A 21,816-nucleotide genomic window follows, 5' to 3' on the forward strand; every position below is an offset into this window, starting at 1 on the left:
ATATACAACCATGTTTGTAGTGTTAATAGGGTGTAGAGATATTCAACCATGTTTGTAGTGTTAATAGGGTTAAGAGATATTCAACCATGTTTGTAGTGTTAATAGGGTGTAGAGATATTCAACNCAACCATGTTTGTAGTGTTAATAGGGTGAAGAGATATACAACCATGTTTGTAGTGTTAATAGGGTGTAGAGATATACAACCATGTTTGTAGTGTTAATAGGGTGAAGAGATATACAACCATGTTTGTAGTGTTAATAGGGTGTAGAGATATACAACCATGTTTGTAGTGTTAATAGGACGTAGAGATGGCCTATCAAGTGTCTAGGTACAATTACTGAATGGTGACGAGTATGTATATTATCAAAGGTAACCAAGAGTTGTGGACATGATGTCCAGTCTGTAAGTGTCGGCCATCTTGATAAAAGGATGACCATTGTCCATGGTTGCAGTTTCAAGTTTTATCATCGCTTTGTCCTGACTGTTCTTATCATTCTTTTCTATTTTGATACTTCTCCCAGGCCTGTTTCTGGCTAAGTCTGGAGTCAGGACTACTGACTGATGTCCAGAACAACCTGTTAAGGATCAGTCTGGTTTAGAGATGTGATATGCCCAGCTTTTATACGGCTGAAGGGTTCTAAAGGTTGTGTTGTTGGTTCAATATTGAGTTGTCAGAAAAAACTCTTTTTAGCTCGCCTGTTGTAAGAACAGAGAGCTTGGCTTACACCCCAGGCGTGAGCATGACAACGGCCCGGGTCGGGTCAGAGGAGTAAGTTATCTGATGTGAAGACTTGCCAAGATGCCATTGATTCAGTATGTGTGCTGGCTTGCTGATAAATTGAATGAAGACTTATTGGGGTTGAATGTTGATGTAGTGAAGCCAATATTAAAAAAATATTTTTGAATTTTATTTTTTTACACACAATCACCAGGTTAAAAAAAAGTTTATGGTGTGAAAAATTATATATACAATTTTAGAATGATAATGCTTTGAGACCATCTCTGGTGTCCCCTTCTAGTAATCCAGTAATACTACAATCATTATGTGCATTCCTGACCACTGTTGCTTCTTGTTGGCAAGTATACACGAACCCATTGACAGTGTTAAAAAGTTTGTTAGAGATTCTGGTCGTTTTGTGCAAAGAAATGCTGAATTCATTAATTGAGAAAATTGAAACACTTCAAAGGCCTTACAGAGGGATTTGGGGGATAACTCTGGGAGTTCCTGAAATTGACAAACAACCTCTAGTCGGTGACCTTTTGGCAAGTTCTTTTCTTGACCCTTTGTGTGTAACGTAAATCATCAATGATATTTTCGGTGAATTTGGGGGAAAGGTTAACAGTATTTTATACGAAAAATTTATCATGATGTTGTGTATGTTATCAGTGGAGCATTCCAGCTGTCTATGATTGTGAGACACGAGACAGAGATTTGTCAGTCAGAAGCCTCTAAGTAGGTCAGGCCTTTAGATAATAAAACCCCAAGACTGTGTGTTTGTTTGGTAAATCAGTGTTTTTCTGCTGCCCCGTATTGTTAACTGCTGTAAACCTGTTTCATTGAGTGATAAAGTGACATTTGATGGAAATATTATCGTAACTTTTGTCAAAACTGATGCTGGACACTGTAAATTGTGTCAGTGTGTCTGTCTAACTGTCACAGATAGCTGTCAAACATCCACGGGACTTTGATGTTGTTGTTTTTGTCTCAAGGTGCCATGTTTAACAGAACTGTCACAGATAGCTGTCAAACATCCACGGGACTTGATGTTGTTGTTTTTGTCTCATGTTGCCATGTTGTCAGATTGGGACATCATGTGACAGTATTAAAGTATCTCAGAACATTTTAGTGGTCATTTATTTCTATTTCTAAATGTATTAACCAAGATACTAATAAGCTTTCCATATGAAATGAAAAAATAGTATGCATGAATAACTCACTTGTTTTGATATCAAAAATCCCCAAAGAGGTTGAGATAAAAAAAAATACCATACTATTTTGATTAAATTTGACAGAATAAAAAATTGATTTTATGTTTTTAAAAAGAAAAAGACTGAAAATTCAAAGAAAATGTGTTCAGTTACTTTGATTTTTTTTTTTTTAATTTTCAATTTGTTCCCCTTTTGCAAACCAAATTGTCTGGGTAACAAAGCCAGCGTGACTCGTACATAATGTACTTCCCCGTCTTCATATGTTCTCACATACACTCCGTTTATAAGCAGAATTGATTTTTCTTGGATATTTACATGAGATACTGGCTGTACCCTTTAATACTTTACCCTGACAGGGGTATCATTATGGCATTAAAAAGCAATTCTGAAGCTCATACTATTAAGCTTTTAAATTTTCTTTTTGACTGGCAAAAATTCTAATCTGCCCTATGTATATATTGCTAAGTTCACCGTCAATGAGATTTCTGATTGGGACACTCCCATTTTCCTATGAAATGGACAGTAGAATTATAACATTAGCCATTTATATTTCATTATTCGCTGGTACAGAGGGTTTGATTATATTTGTTTCAATTATTGATCCCAACATATCCCAGGATACTTCAGAAATGCTGGTGAATCGGAAGGATAGCATATCGACCGATTTTGTGTTATCAGTACGTTAATTGATCTTACTTCAGGTTATCTGTTCTATAATTAGAAATACGTTTATCTGAATAATTGACCAGGAATAAATTCATTCAAATCTAATTGAATGGAGTAGTTTCAATGTTAGGCAAGATAAAAGTTGACTTAGAATAGGTCACAGATCTGCTATATTTACTGGTGTGCAATCCTCGAAATTCCAGGGGTTACACTCACTTATGTTCTCTTAAACCCCCCTAGCATACGTCATGACAATATTGAATGCACAGAGTTAGCAATAATTTGATTGGTTTCAAACTGACCTATCGTTTGGCTTTGAAGATAATAACTGACACCTGACTTTGATGCCTGAAAATGTTACCACTAAGCTGCTGGATGATTCCTTTGTTTACATCAAATTATCAAACTAGTCTAATCATCCACAAGGTAGCACATATAGAGCTTTCAATTTTGTCCTGACATATTCCAGGGGTGCAGTTTATGCAAGTGAGTGTAATTACCCTGAGTGAGTGTATGGGAATACCTTGGATGATAGCAGGATCCCAAAGAAATGCCAAGGTCACTGTTGCTATTAGCATTCATGTCTTAATTCATGTCTCACCGATGATTTCTAGTTTAATGATAGAAATAAAGAACGAAATTTTAGCAAAAAAATTATAAAAAAATTAGAACAAATGTTAGCTAGACAACTGAGTCTGTATCAAGTAAATAAAAAAAATCCTGCAGCTTTGATCATGTGTAATCTCAATCTTTAAAAATCTCAAATCAATCTCCTTGGAACCGCTAACATCAAATTTCCTTCTAGATGTCGGGGGGAAAGATCAGAATATTGTCGATCGTGACCTTCAGTTTCATTTAAAATGCAAATTGCACAGGAATCCTTGCCTGCAGATTGGCATTTATTTTCCGAGTCATTTAGACGGAGGCATGGGACTCCCAATGGCTAAATCGTTGGTAATTTAAAACCATAATACCAGAAATGGTTAATGCATCTGCAATTATAACAAATTGAAGCAAAATAGGACATGAGTGTTTGACAGACAGTAGCTTGTGATGTTTGATTAGGGTTTAGTGGTCGTCGGATTGTCAAGGTGGATCAGCCTAATACTACCTTCTGGTCATCCCATCACACGTCACTGCACACATTCAGCAAAGTCCGCTTTGAATGCATGCTATTATGCTTCCGTAACGTATGATTTGTGTTGGCTTTGACCCCATCCCCACACCAAAGTGATGCAATATATATATATATATATATTGTCAGTTTAAAATAAATGTTCATTCTTTATTCCAGTATTTTATCATTATGATTGCCTACCTGTCCCTGGGTTCATACTTTTGATCAGATTGGCACTAACACTGGTGATTGATTTGGTATATGGTAAAATAATTGTCACCACTAGACAAGATGCAGGACAGGGTCGGCCAGTTACTGACCTTTGAACTTACAGTACTTGTTATTGATACCTGACTTAACGCAATCAACTTCAATTACTGTTACCATCAAAATTTATTAATATCCCTTGATATATTGTCAAACCACCTTATAGTGCCAGCACTGTGTTGGTACATTTATGTCAGTTTAAAGGGGTTTTAGTATAGCTCTAATTTATTATTTCAGTTCAATAAATTTTCTTTGACCTAGCTAGTTGTAATCTCATCTTTTAAATATCAATGCTATTAAAGTGTCTGGATTAATATTTTTTCTGTCCACGTGTTACTAAACAATTTACAGAAACATTTCTAACAACCAATAGCTAATGTTTCTCCTTCCTTATCATTACAGGTGAGAGAAAGTGATGAGGCTGATTCTTTCCGAGAGAGGACTGTGCAGCTTTTGGACGACTTCAAAATATCTGGTGTTAATGGCACACGTATCCTTTATCATACCGGTCATCTTTTGGTAGAGTAGGTTATTTCCCTACCTGCATGAAAGGATTAAGTAAACTTACTTGTCATTGTGGCCGAGATATTTTCATGAGCGACTGCCGACTGCTCAGATTTGACAGAACACACTTCCCCTTATGGTCTCAGATAAGTGTCTTTGTGTGTCAATTCAAAATCCAAGATGGCTGACAGCATACATGATCGGTTGATCACGCTGCTTAGTGAACTAGTGAATGTATGTCATCACTTTGTCACTGTAAGCGCAAGACATGTGATACATGCCCTTTATGCCTTTTGTTATACAAGACATACATGCAAAACATAAAATGTTTGTGAAATTGTCAGATTGACAACAAAAGCTGCTTTGAGAAATGACCCTTAACTCCAGCCAGATGTTTGTATGGTGTTTGAGGTGCTGGGACACAATTTACTAAAGTTGATTATAAGATCAAATTATCAAGGAATTCCATTAAGTAATGTAAAGAAAATTATAAAACAGGTGAGTAAATTTGTATGTTTAAGTCCATTTTAAATATATGTAGGGATGAATGGATTAAGGGAACTTAAACTTTTTGTAACAATAATACATTTGAAAAAATACATATTTGAAAAAAGAGCCATTGTTATTTCTGCCAATATAATGGGGTAACATAAGGATGCTATTCCTCATGCAGTATGGGCATTTTCCTTCCCAAAATTGACTTCAATTTCATCTCCAAATTAAGTAAATTTATGGATTTAAAAAGGTTAGGGGAAAAAAAATCAAATCTATTTTGTTATACTTCTAATATGAAGTTAATTTTGAAATGTTAGAATTTTCATTTTAATTATTTAATTTTATTCAAAAGACATGATTTTGCGATAAGTTTATCCCAAAAAAACAAAATCCAATATATTTTTTTATTTGGAGCCAACACCCAGCAAATAATTGCAATTAAATAGGATTGTTTAGAATGATACAAAATATCAGTTAATGATAAGCAAAGAATTAGCAAGAATTTAGTCAATTAATTTCATAATTTTACCATCATATTTATTGTGACCATTGTTTAAAACAAGCTGATGTATGCCATTCTCTGTGCTGTAGGTACTCCAAGGCCTCCATTACCTCCATTCTAAATGCAATATAATCCACACGGACATCAAACCGGAGAATGTTCTCATGTGCGTGGATGAGACGTACATCAGAAAACTTGCTGCGGATGCCTTCGAGTGGCAGAAAATGGGTGCGAAACTACCAGGGTCTGCAGGTAAGCATGATGCCTTTGTTTTGCTACTTTTACTGTGACACACCTCCGTTCCAAAAGAGTTTAGCACTAGAAACCTTGTAAAATGTAGGAATGGTAATATAAACAGACTTATTACACATTAGAAAAGGTGCTCAGGTATTTTCCGGTTTTTGTGAAAAATAAGGGAGCTAGTCATAGATGTAATGTGTGAGGTAGAGTATAAATTTAAAATTGAGTTATTTGTCTGACAGTGACCAAATGGACTCTTAAAAAAATATAAAGTGTCAGTTTTAGGGCTGATGATTGATAGAGTACCGTCAATTCACAATCAAGCTTAAATGACGTACAATAAGGTTATGAGTGTTATTTTGTACTTTATAAGTATGTTTTGCTTTAAAAGTTGTCTCCCTTAATTTTAGAACTGGCATTTACTGGCGGTGCTATCATTTACCTGTGTTATAAGTTAATAAACAAAGACATAATTACTATAAGTTAAGACATTTTACAGGTTTTCTACAGTTTTAAATTCGTTTGGAATGGAGATGAATATCATTTAGGTAGCATACATCCTTAATCTATTACAAAGAAACACAGAACAAGATTCTGTTGAAGACGATTCTTTTAGTGGAGTTTGTCATCAGAGTGGAAGTCCTATCTTGGGAGAAAGTGTTTAAAAATCTTGTCATGCAAGGGAATCGTGAAAGGGTATCAGGGTCATGCAAAGTTAGGTGTTACTAAGGCCTGAACTGTGACCATGACATGTAAAGTTAGGTGTTACTAAGGCCTGAACTGTGAACATGACATGTAAAGTTAGGTGTTACTAAGGCCTGAACTGTGAACATGACATGTAAAGTTAGGTGTTACTAAGGCCTGAACTGTGAACATGACATGTAAAGATAAATAAAACTGTATGTTGATATGGAACAGAATCCTCTTAGTGACGGTGACTACTGTTATATAGGAATATAAAGGTTTGACACGCATACAAGTGATAAATACAGCAGACAAATGTCTGTTATATGAGTTAAAAACTTTGTTTTAAGTCATTGCTATCTATTATGCTTTCCAAAAATTAGCAGAAAAATGAGTGTATCAAATAATCCGAGAAGATATGATAAAATATCATTGTTTCATACTGTACAATGTAAGATATTGCTGTGTAGTTGATTTCATAGTTTGGGTGAAGATACGTTCAAACTTGAGTCAATTCAAATTGTCATACCTACTAACCCCTGAATCTCCCTCTGGTGCAAAAAACCAGAAGAGGGGACTATGAAATAGGTTTGTAATTAACACTAGGGCAAATGTATGAAGGAGCATTTATATTAAGTAATTGATACAGAGAGGAACATTATGGGAAGACATGTTATTAAAGGATTTTAATGTATTTTTTCCCCTATGTAGTGAGTACAGCACCAAAGGAAAAACCACTGGATCCTGCAAAAATGTCCAAAAACAAAAAGAAAAAAATGAAAAAGAAACAGAAGAAGCAACAACTACTGCTGGATGAGCAGATGAAACAGATAGAGGAGTTTGAGAAGGATAAAGAGCAGGTAAGTGACAGATAGAGGAGATTGAGAAGGATAAAGGTCAGGTAAGAGACAGATAGAGGAGTTTGAGAAGGATAAAGGGCAGGTAAGTAGGTATACCTGTTTCTGTATGATGGCCAGAGGGCCGACTCTGGTAACCCTGATATACTACACAGTAGGTGCCTTTCAAAACTAGACTGCATATCTTTTAATTACAATGTCAATGTCTTTTGTTGTAGTAGAAGTCCCCCACNGTGAAATTTATACTTCTAGTAAAAGGAAACTGTTTAAGTTTATATGCCAAGTAAAGTGTGATTTATTTAACGACAAATCTTTTTCACTTTTTTTCCTTTAGGTGTTAAATGCTTTTCCACATGAATATTTCTAATAACACGGCCATAAGTTATAAAAAAACATTGTCAGTGGTTCACATGGCACACATATGTCATTGTTATTATTCTTTTATTTGGCTTTGAACAAATTGTGGGAGAACAGGGATCTTTCCCCATATTGATGTTAGGAAAGAATAATGGCCACCCTCCAATAAGATTCTTGACAGTTTAACTTTGGCTGACAGGACTCTCCTGGAGGGTAGATTTCTTTGTCTTATGCGCAAGGTGGAAAAGATCCTATAAATCTCCATTGGTGGTCTTGAGTTTTAACTAAAAACATAACTAGAGATTAGTTTCTTGTTTATTTTGGGAAATGCTGTCTTAAACTACGACAACCAAGTTTGTTCCTATAAATGACCTTCACCTTTAAACCAATTAAAATCCTCCAAGAATTGCAGTCTTTAACTAAGACAACCAAGTTTGTTCCTATACATGACCTTCACCTTTAGATAAGTTAAAATCCTTGAAGACTTGTATCTCAGTTCTTACACTACTGTATCATTGAGAATATATAAATGTCAGCAATAATCTACACACTTGCCATTACAAACACAACCTTGTCATGGAAGTGATGATATGTGTATATTTACAGAACGAGTATATGTCCCAGAGTGAGAGTACCCAGAGTCTACCCCAGCAAGAGGGCATGGACCAGTCCGAGGGTACAGACACGTGTAACACCTTAAACAGCGACTCATCCCCCACGGAGAACAGTCTGGCCAACTACGAGGACCAAGAAAACTCTGAGAACAACAAAAACGACCTGAACATTATTGAAATAGAAAACAACAATGCAGGTATTGTGAATTTGTTGTTTGTTTATCACAGGGTGGCCGCTGATGGTATTGATGGGAACTTAATTTACCTTAACAAACTGTTTACTTTAATATATAATATAAATGGGTGTAATTAAAATCATGTCTTTACAAACAATTGGCAGCATTTCTTGTTGATTAAATTACTTAATTTGTGTTTTAATTATATAGCTGCTGCTTTTTCATGTTTGGAAAAAAAAATGAACATATTTTGGATGCATTCATTTGAATTTGAACAGTATTTTACTTTTTCAAATCATCAATTCTATACTGAGCAGTAACGTTTGTTTTATGCCAAGTTTTGTATTTTACAGATAACAGGGCAGAAAAGGAGAAAACCAAGACAGAGAAAATAAACGAGGAAAATACACAGCAAAGTGAAGGCGAAAAAAGTCCGCCATTAACGAACAAAAACTATGTAGAACCCACAATCATCAATGATGGTGGCGGCACCACAACGATCATTGTGCAAAATGTGGCTCCAGAACAGGTGCCTGTACCCCCGATATGTAACGGGCATGAATCTCAGGGGCGACAGGAAGGGGACGGAGACTCTGTAAACAAAAACATTATGTCTCCGGAGGCTACACAGCAGGTCTCGTCAATGAACATTTCTGAAAGTGAGGCTATATCAAATAAAACAGAAGTGGAGAGCACAGACAGCACACCTTGTGCTATGGAGGAGAGCAATAACGGCGAGTCCAGTCCAGAGTCCAAAGGTCGCGATCGCAGCCTTGACGACGATTCTAGCCAAGCTAACAGCAACCACACCGATGATTCCTCAGGTGAGCATCTGTGGGACCGTGTCTGTCAGTGATGTCAGATTTATGTTGTATAAGTTGTATGTTCAGTTCTTCATTTGAGTATATTTCATGTAATACTTAGTGATTCATGTTTTGGTAAGTGAAATTGAAAACATTGAAAATACTTCTGTTTTATTTAAAACGAAAATCATTGTTGTTATTATTGTTATGAAGCCTGTTTAGTCATGCAAATGATGGCTGGACTTTAAGAATTCCTGTACCATTGCCAAAAACTATCACTCTGCATTGGAAACTGATTTTTCCAGCATGATTGACCAAAAAGAAAAGTATACCTTACAGGACATTTATGAAAAGAAAAAGAGATGAAAAAAGTAAAAAATATTCAACTGTAGTGTTTTCAGTGTAAAAGTTCAGCTTGTCTAAACCAGGATTCAAACCCTGGTGGACCTCAAATTGTTGCTCTAACCAACTAAGCTATATGGTCAAACAAGTCCCACACCTAATATGCACAACAGTTATATATCAGAAACGAAATGAAGGGGAGGTTACTGTACATTGTATATACGGAAAACCCCCACAGTGGAATTCTAGAGTGTTTTGCCTGCAGGGGGACAGGGTTCCTCAGCCTGTACTTGTTAAATGTTTTACTTTAAAGGCCCTCACTGTAAATGTATTAGTAGGAAACTATATTATTGCGATTTTAAGCTTTCTATTAGAAAAAATGAAGTGTTCATGTTGTGTTGCCAGTAGACTTATTCTCCCCCTTCACCAACTGTACTGGATCCTTTTCTGAGAATGTCTTGTACTTACGTGCTATTGATTTTACATTTAGAGGATAACCCTATTGTATTTAGAGATTTGAAGCAATATTTATATCCTGATGATACGGTCCCAAATTGAGTCTTACTGGTAAAGAGGAGCAGAGTTAGTAAAATGGATATTGGCGACGTAAAATCACAATATATTGCTTCAAATCTGAAAATACCAGATGGTTATCCTCATTCTAATTCACTGAAAGTATACAACCACAAGAAACGATGATTTTAAGATACATTTTACCGTTTTCTTTAAAATCTTGATCGCTCAGCTGTGGATTGGTCATGTCTGGAATATTCAAAGTTAAATTGACCTTTGAGGGTCACGCTATTGTTATTGACGTAAACGAATAATCAATTTCATGACGTGTCGGGGTCATCCACATCATTAACAATCGCCATCCAGGCTTCATATGCAAATGAGAGATTTCTGGACTGTAATATTGTGGTTATACTGATGCATATTAATTTGATTGACCAATCAAATGCCATGTTACATATCAATTGAATCAGAATGTAATTTATTTGCCTTTTGTTACAGCACGCAAACTAAGCGGTGTGGTCGACCCGGTGAGGGAAATTTGTGATATACCTGTGAAGATAGCGGACTTAGGAAATGCCTGCTGGATAGTAAGTACTGTCACAACTTCACAGTAGTACAATAAATAACTGATGCTTGAATACCAAGAATAATGTTAACAGATTTTAACACATCTTAATCAGTTTGAAAATATGTAATGTCAAATAAAAACTTAGTTTATGTTCCAACAATTTGGAACTGAAAACTTTTCAATTCCTATTTGTGTTCTAAACAATTATTCATACCAAACTGATGAATCTTATTCCGAAAAGAATATCAAAGTTTTCCTTTATTCACAAACAATGTACGTACCAAACGTGTCGGAACGCACGAAGACTGACTGCTATGACTGCGTGAGTGATTTGTATTGCTTACCTGTACAACGATGTGATGAAATTGTATGTTTTATATATCACTTGATCTCAGGACTACATCTGAGAGTCATATTGAAAATGTTTTCTACCTTTATACGATATCCCAGATTCTATTTCCTCAGTTTATTGCTGTATATTAATAGCTCTAAAATATTGCAATATATTGTAAAATGAAAACATTTGGTAAATTGTAATAGTTTTGCCCCTGATTTATTTTCGCCTTTGAATGCGAGGACAAATATTTTGGATGCATAGAATATTATGATTTACAATTATCATTCAGGTTTTACGTAACACTGAAAATAAAAACATTTGGTATTATTCAACTCTACCTATTTCAAAGTATTAAATTGAATGTAAATTGTAATAGTTTTGCCCCCAATTTATTTTCGCCTTTGAATGTGAGGACAAATATTTAGGATGAATAGAATATTATGATTTACAATTATCAATCTTAATTGAGGAGAAAATATTTTCAGTGTTAAGTAAAAACTGATTATCATTCAGTTTTTATTTAACACTGAATATATTTTCTCCTCAATTAAGTCTTGACTTGCCCTAAAACAAGCACCGTACTGATTAATTTTCGTATCCATGACAAGTGTTATGTTGCTTTGCTGTTAAAACACTGGAGTGGCAGTTTTGGACGTAACATGTTTTCTCTGTGGTAATACAGGTCTGTGATTATGGAAGTTGTATCTAACACCTGATTTCTGTTTTTCAGCATCACCACTTCACAGAGGACATCCAGACGAGACAGTACCGCTGTCTGGAGGTCCTGATCGGGGCCGGCTATGGCGCACCAGCCGACCTCTGGAGCACTGCTTGTATGGTAAGGCTTTAGGACTGCTATAGACCATTTCATTGTATCAATTATTCACAGACAACTACTTGTTGGCAGCATGCTTAGAGCCAAACTCCAGTCAAACTAACTGATAAGAGTAGTAATTTTCTTGATTTCCACCCAGATACAGTTAAATATGTGTACATTGGTTAGGTAAATGGTTATTTAAGTATCTTTGTGATATAGACAATGTCTGGCTGATAATTACTGAACAAAAAATCATATTTACAATTGGAAAATTTTAATATTCTTTTATAAGTTTAATGAGTTGGTCGAAGATTCTCAGGTATACTGGTTACTGGTATAATACTTACCATACTTAATCATTTTCCCCTTTACACTGGAAGTACACATTCTTTTGTACAGTAGTATAAGGAGTCCCTTCACATTTCAAGATCTTTGACTCATCATAAACTTAAATGAAGAAATTTTTCCCAAAGTGGGTATATTATGGCGGATTTCTTTTAACACCAATGTACTTAGCTTATATATGAGGAAAAAATTGGTTGTCTCATTTTATGTTAAAATGTCTTGTGTTGTATTAGAATTGTTCAGTTAACAGTTTCAGATCCTTCAAATATCAGTCACTCTTGTAGTTTCATGTTATAGTCAAACTACGATCAAATATAGAAAATCATGATTGATTAATCAAGTCAGGAATAAAATGACTAAACACTGATTAATTTGAACAACACTTGTGTACAGCTTGCTGTGTACACCCCACTACCTAAGGGAAAAGTAACAAATATAAGGGGGAATGAGATCCAAGCTCCTCTAGTGGATGTTCAGTGAAGTTCTTCGTCCCCCAGTCGATGGATTCCAAAATGGAAACCACCAAATACGGCTGTAAGAGTAATCAAAATTCAAACGAAGAGATGAAGTGAAAAGTGCTGAAGTTCAAACTGCAGCAAATATTTTCCAGCATACAGTATTTTTGTTGTTATTATCATTAACATCAAAATTGAACACCAATTTTAAATACGATTTGGAGGAGGACATTGTGATTGTTGACTTTAAGTTTGCTTTATCAATGTGCTGACCGATCCACTCTTTGTTTACAGGCTTTTGAGCTGGCGACCGGTGATTATCTGTTTGAGCCTCACTCCGGTGAGGACTACTCACGAGACGAGGACCACCTTGCACACGTCATAGAACTTATCGGCCCCATTCCACGCCATATAGCCCTGTCTGGCAAATATTCCCGCGAGTTCTTTAACAGAAAAGGTAACTAAAATTTTGGTTAATGACCCATTTTTTTTATTTTTTTTTACGTAAATTAATGTCTATGAACTGTTCAGGTTTTTATTTCCAATCTGTCATCAGTTTCTCACATTTACCTAACTCAGTTTTAAGAGCAAAATTTCGGAAATAGTTGAAAATGATTTATTAGTATCAGAATAGCTAAAAAATCAGAACCCCGACACTGATTTGATGATGCATCATACAGAATAAATCAAACATCAAAATTGTACCTGACAAACAGGGTCAGTCCCTATCTGGGCCAGTACTGTTTGATAATGATATACCTGTTATAGCCTTCCACTGACGGCACTCCGGTCTCGTAAAGTGACGATTTGTTTCTAAAATATCAGTTTGAAGAGCGACCCAGGTGCGGGTCGCTTATTTCCCGCATATATTAGAGGGGGGGAGGTCTGACGTTAATCGACGACAGACCGATATAAAAAAGTCGATAAAACGTCAGAATACTAAGGACTATATACAGTAAAACCTTGTTATACTGCCACCAATCTGTACTGCACTATGCCTGGAGAACAAAAGGGATGTAACTGTAGAAATGATAATGTCCAACTGGGCAAGCACTATACAGTAAAACCTTGTTATACTTCCACCAATCAGTACTACAGCATGCCTGGAGAGCAATAGCGACGTAACAAGAAATGATAATGTCCAAATGGGCAAGCACTATACAGTAAACCCTCTTTATACCTGCACCAATCAGTACTGCACTATGCCTGGAGACCAATAGCGACGTAACTGTAGAAATGATAATGTCCAACTTGGCAAGCACTATACAGTAAACCCTCGTTATACCCGCACCAATCAGTACTGCACTATGCCTGGAGAGCAATAGCGACATAACAAGAAACCAACTGGGCAAGCACTATACAGTAAACCCTCTTTATACCCGCACCAATCAGTACTGCACAATGCCTGGAGAACAATAGGGACGTAACTGTAGAAATGATAATGTCCAACTGTGCAAGCACTATACAGTAAACCCCTCTTTATACCCGCACCAATAAGAACTGCACTATGCCTGGAGAGCAATAGCGACATAACAAGAAACCAACTGGGCAAGCACTATACAGTAAACACTCTTTATACCCGCACCAATCAGAACTGCACTATGCCTGGAGAGCAATAGTGACGTAACTGTAGAAATGATAATGTCCAACTTGGCAAGCACTATACAGTAACCCATCTTTATCCCCGCACCAATCAGTACTGCACAATGCCTGGAGAGCAATAGCGATGTAACAAGAAATGATAATGTCCAAATGGGCAAGCACTATACAGTAAACCCTCTTTATACCCGCATCAATCAGTACTGCACTATGCCTGGAGAACAATAGCGACATAACTGTAGAAATGATAATGTCCAACTTGGCAAGCACTATACAGTAAAACCTCATTATACCCGACCGATCAGTACTGCACTATGCCTGGAGAGCAATAGTGACGTAACTGTAGAAATGATAATGTCCAACTGGGCAAGCACTATACAGTAAAACCTCGTTATACCCGTACCAATTTTCCAGAGAAATTCTTGTGTTATAAAGGGGTTTGGCTATAAAATGAGGTAAATATATAAAGAAATTCAAAAGAAAAAGAGAAAAATTGACTTTGAAATATGTTGGCAGTAAGTGAGTGGGAAATTAAACGAAAGGCATTATATTGAGGTTTTACTGTGTATATGTTTCTTAATCTGCATGGGGTTGTCCAATTAAATCCTTGGATTTTATCATGTAATGTTTTAAATGGTTTTATAAAGAATTGGCCTGCTCCTCCCTCCCTTCTATAGGCAGGCCAACTGGAGAAATCAATTTTACAAGTGAACTTAACCTTGAACTAACCTATTATATACATTTTTGAACAGGAGAGTTACGACACATCGTGAAGCTGAAGCCATGGGGCCTTTACGAAGTGCTGACAGAAAAATATGAATGGGAACCGTCGCAGGCCCAGCATTTCTCCGACTTTCTAATGCCTATGCTTAGATTTGACCCCGAGAAGCGTGCCACAGCGTTCGAAAGTCTAGAACATCCCTGGTTGACCGATGCGTCTTAGCCATACCTGGTGACCTGAGGAGTCCTAGCTATCCCTGTCTGTTAATCAATTCATGCTTGTGCTAAAGTAAGCAGATCTATCCCCAGAGCTACACGTATCAGAGAAATACCAAAGTTAGTTGACTTGCCTTTGTACAAGACGAGGAAGCAAGATTCATCAGATTGATGATTTCTTTGTTATGGTGGTTGGACTACAAGTGTCTAACTTCCTTCTCTGGACAAGGAGGCAAACTCAAGAATCCTAGGTTTTGTTCATCATCCATTCTCATTGAAATCGGAGGATTTTTTTATTAGTTAGCCAGACACTTCAGTAAGGTTCATGTGCCGTGGGGCAACATCAGTCGTCTTGTCAACTTTTTTGTGAATCTCTTGGCATATCTTAATATCTATAGATGAAATATGTGAAAATGGTAGAAGTGCTCCATTTTGGGCCACAAGTATAATGGTTGAATTTGAGAATAAGAGTCCACCTTTTTAATTATCAAGAAGTCAATTTTGGGACCGATCGAAGTGTGTTAGTGTGTATATTTACTAAGAATAGAATCAGTTATTACCAGATGAGCATTGTAGACTCTACGGGTGTCCTGGTTATTTTTTACACAATTAATATGAAGATAAAATTGTACAATGTCACATATTATGTACAAGTATGAGGAGTACTTGATGATTACAAGTTATTTATATTATGTAAAACAAAGGTGATCTGCCATAGACGCTAGTATTTACAAAGGTCGTATTTATTTGGTAGTTATAACAGTCAATCTGCCGTTCCCTCATTCCTATCCCATTGTTAATCACTGAAGACGTATGTCAAGTTGTCACCTTTATCACTTGTAAATAAACTCGTTAATAACCCTGTACAGATGTAACAATCGTCACGGACCCTGTGAAAGGACAAACGCAGATGTTTATCTAAGCAAGAATTTTTTTAAGGAGTAGAAAATGTATTGAAAACCTACTAATATTGGCGCTTACCCGGTAAATATTGGAGCACCCCCATGTTAGATATAGTCATCAGTAGCATGTTGATAGGATCTGAAAGCAGAGTGTATATAATAGATATAGTTAACAGTAATATTTAGGGTCAGTGGAGCGATGTTCACCGCTGCACATAAGTTCTCATCGTAAATTTCTGTCATAGCCAAGTGGACCTCAGTTGGGGTATAGCCTTATCCCTAAACATTTCTCTGATCTGCAAGCTCTCTTGGCTTCTTTTTAAAACTATGCTTAATAACAAAAAAATAACTTTTGGGATGAAATGGAGAAGAATATTTTGATCAGTTACTTCTGAAATTTATGATGGATGAATGCAATGTCGAGTAATATATGGTTGACAAGCAGTTTGATGGAATGGACGGAAAAAGAAATACATCAGATGAGGGTTCCACCGGCAATATCGGCACTGTGATCAGATGAGGGTTCCACCGGCAATATCGGCACTATGATCAGATGAGGGTTCCACTGGCAATATCGGCACTGTGATCAGGAATTAATTCCTCCAAGAGTGCTTTAAATGAATTTAGTTACAGAAATATTGAGTTTGATAGTAAATATTAAACATACAGTATTCTGTATTGTTTGTAAAAAGGATGATACATGTATAAATATGTATAGTGAAGAGCTTAGAGCTCAAACTTCTGTATCAAGTAGTCAAATGTCCAGCACTCGGACATAGGCAGAAGTCATTCTACACTACCAGGGGTTAATCCCAAGGGAGAAGTCATTGAGGTGGTAAAAGAGGCCACTGGACTCATTCCCGAATTCAAAAAAAGTAATACATTGTAATTTTGTTTCCATTTTATTTTTGGACTAATTTGCTTATAAATGAGACCAAATCAACAAAGGTGACATTTATTTTGTACAAGAATGCAGTTATGAAATAATTAAAAGCAAACATTAACAACAAGGTTAATTCAGCATTGAGCATGTTTGTTAGGACCAGAGTCTTAAGGTTATGAGAAATCAAATTTCTCGGAGAGAAAAAAGTGGGTTTATGTATTAAAATTTCATATTCATGAGTCATGGAATCAGCTACACAACTTTTGGTATTTTAAGTTAAAAATTCATGAAATGAAAGATTAGAATGTTTTTGGCACTACAGGTCTTGGTATTTTGGATGATTAAGTTGAGTCGATAGCTAGTTCTGTATGCTTCTATGTTCTATTTTCTTGAAAAGGATTTTGAAAGGAAAAAAACTTTTTAGCAGAGTTTTGAAATATAATAGAATTAAAGAAGATAAATAGATCACCATTTAGACATTGTTTACATAATTTCTGTTTTCTGTAGCATTTAATATTTTTGCAGCGTTTGAATTCTTTTAAAGAATTGTTTTAGTAGAAAAAAGTATCAGTAGCATCATGTTACATTTCACGATGTATAATTGTCCCCACCCCCTTGCGCATTTGTTTTACCCTAGATTTTGACACGCCCCCTTTGTTGTTGTTTTGTATACATGATGTTGTGATGACTCATGTTTAACCAAAGGGGCCATTATAGGGGTAATCACCCCCAGAGTCAGTGGGTGGGACTGGCAAGTGATTGACATTTGTAGCTGACAATACTAGCCATTTGTTGTACATATATGTATGCAATGCAAGATACTGAAAATCGCTTATGGTTTGTTGTGGATTAATTTTCGTACAATTGCAAGTACCAGATAGCCTTGTACCTTTATACACGTGATGTTAAATCTGTCTAATCAGCTATCATAATGTTATCACAGATTATAAACAACTATAGGGAATAAGAATTCTGACCATGGTTCATACAGGCTGTGAAAAGTGCTGAAATTGAGGTTGGTGCTTGAAAAGTACTAGAAAATAAGTGACTGGTGTTCTGGAAAAATGATAGAAATGGCTTACTGGTAATATTTTATTAAAAGTGCTCCAATAGTAATACTTAGAAAAAAATATTGTAAAAAAATATTATTTTAAATCCAGTTTAACTTGTTTTATTTTTGTCCTATGTACAGATTTCTGAACATTCAAAACAAGATGTTTGTTTTTTTGGTGAAAATAATCTGGATCAGAAAAAATTGCAAGAAAGTGCTTGAAAAGTGTTTAAATTTCGTCCCGGGGGGGAAGGCTGTATGAACCAAGTGGAGGCTAATAGCAGCACAAAACCTAAGTGATTTACGGTATTAAAAGATTGGTGTATAAAGTTTTGTGTATATCTTGATAATCAAATGGATTCTGGTCTCAGTAGTATATTAGTTTTATTACCGTGAATAGTTAAACTGGGTGGAAACAGCTAATGTTGGTTTGGTTTCCGCTTAATTCTTTTTGATTTTACAATGTTTCAAATCAACCTGTGACAGTGAAATGTTCAACACATAATTGTATTATGAAAATCGTTGAAAACTAATATTAAACCTCCTTCGTCATTCTGAATTTGCTCTTATTTTTCAGAAATAATAAAATCAGGAACACAAATGAAACCTGGGTAACAATTTGGCTTTTAACAACATCTCTGAGTTGATGATAAGGACCAGGGTGTGTTGTGTAGTACCTCAGTCATGGGTTGATAGAATATATTGTGATGGGTCCCTAGTCTGCCTCACGATGGTACAGACGGAACCAATCCTACAGCTGCTGATTCTGATAGTTTTATGGAAGGATGACAGGGAGAGAGCAAATGATTTTGTCTGATTTTCTTAGCTTTTTCTTTTTTGGAGTTGGTTGATTTGGTTTGTGTAGCGCATTGAAGTAGTTCTAAGGGAGACAGCACACAGCGAAGGAAGGAAAAAACAAAATAAATGTTCACCATGACAAGTAACGTGTTTTGTTTGTGGTTTAATGTGTGTATAGGATCTGATACATCCTATGATTGTCCAGATGTTGCATTCCAACATGTGCCGCCCCCGAGATACAGCTGATTTTTACACCATTAACTAGCCTGCTAGTTGTGTGTTTTATAAATTGTAGGGCTAGCAATGCTGTTTTGAGATGCATATGATTGTATTATGCACATTGGTTTACTGTGAAATAAAATCTGTATATGAAAATGCTGTATACCGGGAAATCTTTGCCCTTCTTGCCCGACATTAAATTCGCCCTTCACATTTAATTACTATGAATATTAAGTTGTAAACAGGTGTTTGCTGTAATGATTAATTTGCCGTTATTATGGAGGGCGAAAAAGGCGAACAACTACAATGTAACAAACATTTCCCAATATACAGTAGAACTTTCTAAAGGAGGGTTTCTGATTTTCAATATGCTGATTTTTGAAGATTACACTTTATGGCAGGTACACAGTAGGTGTATTAGCATGATTAACAGACTAAAGGAAAATCAGAACATTAAGAGAAGGGATTTTATTCCCAAAACAATCAAATGTAAAATTGGGAACAAAGGACTTGGCTCTCTGCTGTATATGTCGGACTAGACTGGACTGATGTATTGTTAGTACTAAACAGGACATGTATATTTAGTACAGACCCCAAACTGGACAGATTTCCTTTCCAAACTGGTCATCCTAGACAACTCTGTATTTATCTTGTCAGAGCAATGTTTTTTGTGAACTTAAAAAAAATATTGAACTGAATAAGGGCAACAGGTTGGTTAATTTTGTTGATACTGCCACAGTTATAAATTTACTGGTGAATTCCTCATTTTCATTCAATATTGACTAATAATTTGTACGATTCACAATTACACATCAGTTGAAACAATTCAAAACGTGATTTCTTTATGCCATAAGAAATGGTTTATCCTTTATTCTCGTCATTAGGTAACATTCTCGCAGGTCATACCGAACAGGCATTTCAGGCTGTTTTAAGGTATGTTTAAGAGAGGTTCATGTAAAGGAGAGGATTGGAGATCGTGTGTAATATACAAAGTGACAAAAGGTACGCCAACAGAGCCCCATTATCTATTGCAAACTTCAAAATCTAACGTGTCAACATCACATTGGGTCAACATCCGACCAGACAATCTCGTTCAAAATCTTCTTCATTTGTCACCCTGTGTGTAAAATTACAAGCTGCAGTTTTCGTCTTCAAAATTCAGTAGATCATCAGATTTTGTGGTGATGGGCCAACTGGATACAAATACATGTACCTGTGGTGCATAATTTGATACGACCAAGAGAAATGGACATTTTTGTGCATTTATCACATAGATAATTTTGCATTTATCAATAGCATTTTACAGTCTATTCTAGCTAACCTGTCTGCCTTGAACAATTGGGTTTGACTTGTACAAACTTTTTGGAAAATTGTATACAAAGAGAAGGAAATTTAGACAAAATTCACTTTAAATTGAAAATTTCTTGAAATAGTTGGCGAAAAATGGATTGGTTACAAATACATGTATATACTGGGAGATAGGTTGGTTGTATTAAAATCATAGCCGATATAAGATGATTTCTTCAATCGTATATATCAGTGACTTATCTAGTAGTTGGATTACAGTACAATATGTATTTACTGCAGTAGATGGACCTGTTTTTTGTGGAGACAGCAGTTTTCTATAGTACATGTACTGCTGAGATAGGCGACACCACAACTGATATTGAATTTCAACAAATTGTACATATATACCACCACCAGCCCAATGCTTAAGTACATGTATATAGCAGTCATAATTTAGAACGTGGGCTGGATGCTGAATTATCATATTTATTGTATAGTCATAACAATTAATTATGATTGACATGCCATGGTGACATGATTTAATTATGTAAGTGTATCGTTTCCTTGGTATCGATATTGTTTGGTCTTTTCAAACACTGGTACAGTTATAACGGTAGGTTGCGACATGCAGTTATTTTTATTGTTTTATGTCTTAGACAGTAGAGGTATGGACATTGATATGGCACAAACTAGCTACACAGATCTGACTGTAGTCAAGCCAAGGAATTAAGACCGAATCTTTATATTGAGTTTACTAAGAAATATGAACTGAAAATGGAATAAAAGTGCAGATAAGCATTATCACTGACTTCCTGTTTTGATTTCATACAACTGCTACTATGTAAGTGTGAACATCAGCTCATTCAGGCTACAGGGCGCTATCTTTGAATAGAAAAGAAATATAAGAAAAACCAAAAAATTCCAGACCGTGAAGAAACATGTACTGTAAAAGAGGAAATGTTCATAGACTGCTTTTGTTTATCGTGATCCAAACAGTTGAAGCGGTTGGATCAGAGTTGTTTGAGAAATTAATCTGATGCTGCTTTCAGGCGAGCCTTGAAAAAGCCTTGGAAGGCCTGCATAAACATTTGCAGGTCTGCCAGAATTTATACCTGAAAACGTAACGATTAAAACCAGTAACAAACCAGTTGTTCCGTATAAACAAACAGGCCTATTGTGGGAATGCATCAAGTAAATTGGTGCAAAAGTATCCACATGAAAATATGTATAGATTACCGGTAAATAAATTCCCGAACCATTGCCAGCATAATGCCATCATAATTTCTACACTGTGGTCACATTGCTAGCATTTCCTCATAGGAGAACTTCTACACTGTGGTCACAATGCAAGAATTTCCACATAGGAGAACTTCTACACTGTGGTCACAATGCAAGCATTGCTACATAGGAGAACTTCTACACTGTGGTCACAATGCAAGCATTTCCACATAGGAGAAACATTTCCACATAGGAGAACTTCTACACTGTGGTCACAATGCAAGCATTGCCACATAGGATAACTTTTACACTGTGGTCACAATGCTAGCAT

The 21,816-nt window shown here is 35.9% G+C and overlaps 1 protein-coding gene across 4 annotated transcripts in view; it reads left to right on the plus strand.

Moving 5' to 3' along the window:
- The window catches only part of LOC110460609 (SRSF protein kinase 3-like), a 94,476-nt gene extending 73,408 nt beyond the window's left edge, over positions 1–21,068 (plus strand). For all 4 annotated transcript variants that reach the window (XM_021513613.1, XM_021513611.1, XM_021513615.1 and 1 more), the window contains 10 exons: positions 4,383–4,470; positions 4,876–4,982; positions 5,571–5,733; positions 7,117–7,265; positions 8,226–8,430; positions 8,763–9,233; positions 10,569–10,657; positions 11,706–11,813; positions 12,887–13,049; positions 14,944–21,068. In XM_021513613.1, the coding sequence (XP_021369288.1) occupies positions 4,383–4,470; positions 4,876–4,982; positions 5,571–5,733; positions 7,117–7,265; positions 8,226–8,430; positions 8,763–9,233; positions 10,569–10,657; positions 11,706–11,813; positions 12,887–13,049; positions 14,944–15,134 (1,734 nt within the window). In that variant the 3' untranslated portion in view covers positions 15,135–21,068. The remainder of the gene's footprint in view (positions 1–4,382; positions 4,471–4,875; positions 4,983–5,570; positions 5,734–7,116; positions 7,266–8,225; positions 8,431–8,762; positions 9,234–10,568; positions 10,658–11,705; positions 11,814–12,886; positions 13,050–14,943) is intronic.
- The last annotated feature ends 748 nt before the right edge of the window (positions 21,069–21,816 follow it).

The sequence above is a fragment of the Mizuhopecten yessoensis genome, unplaced genomic scaffold (assembly GCF_002113885.1).
Source record: "Mizuhopecten yessoensis strain PY_sf001 unplaced genomic scaffold, ASM211388v2 scaffold10441, whole genome shotgun sequence".
In the NCBI taxonomy this organism is placed as follows: domain Eukaryota; kingdom Metazoa; phylum Mollusca; class Bivalvia; order Pectinida; family Pectinidae; genus Mizuhopecten; species Mizuhopecten yessoensis.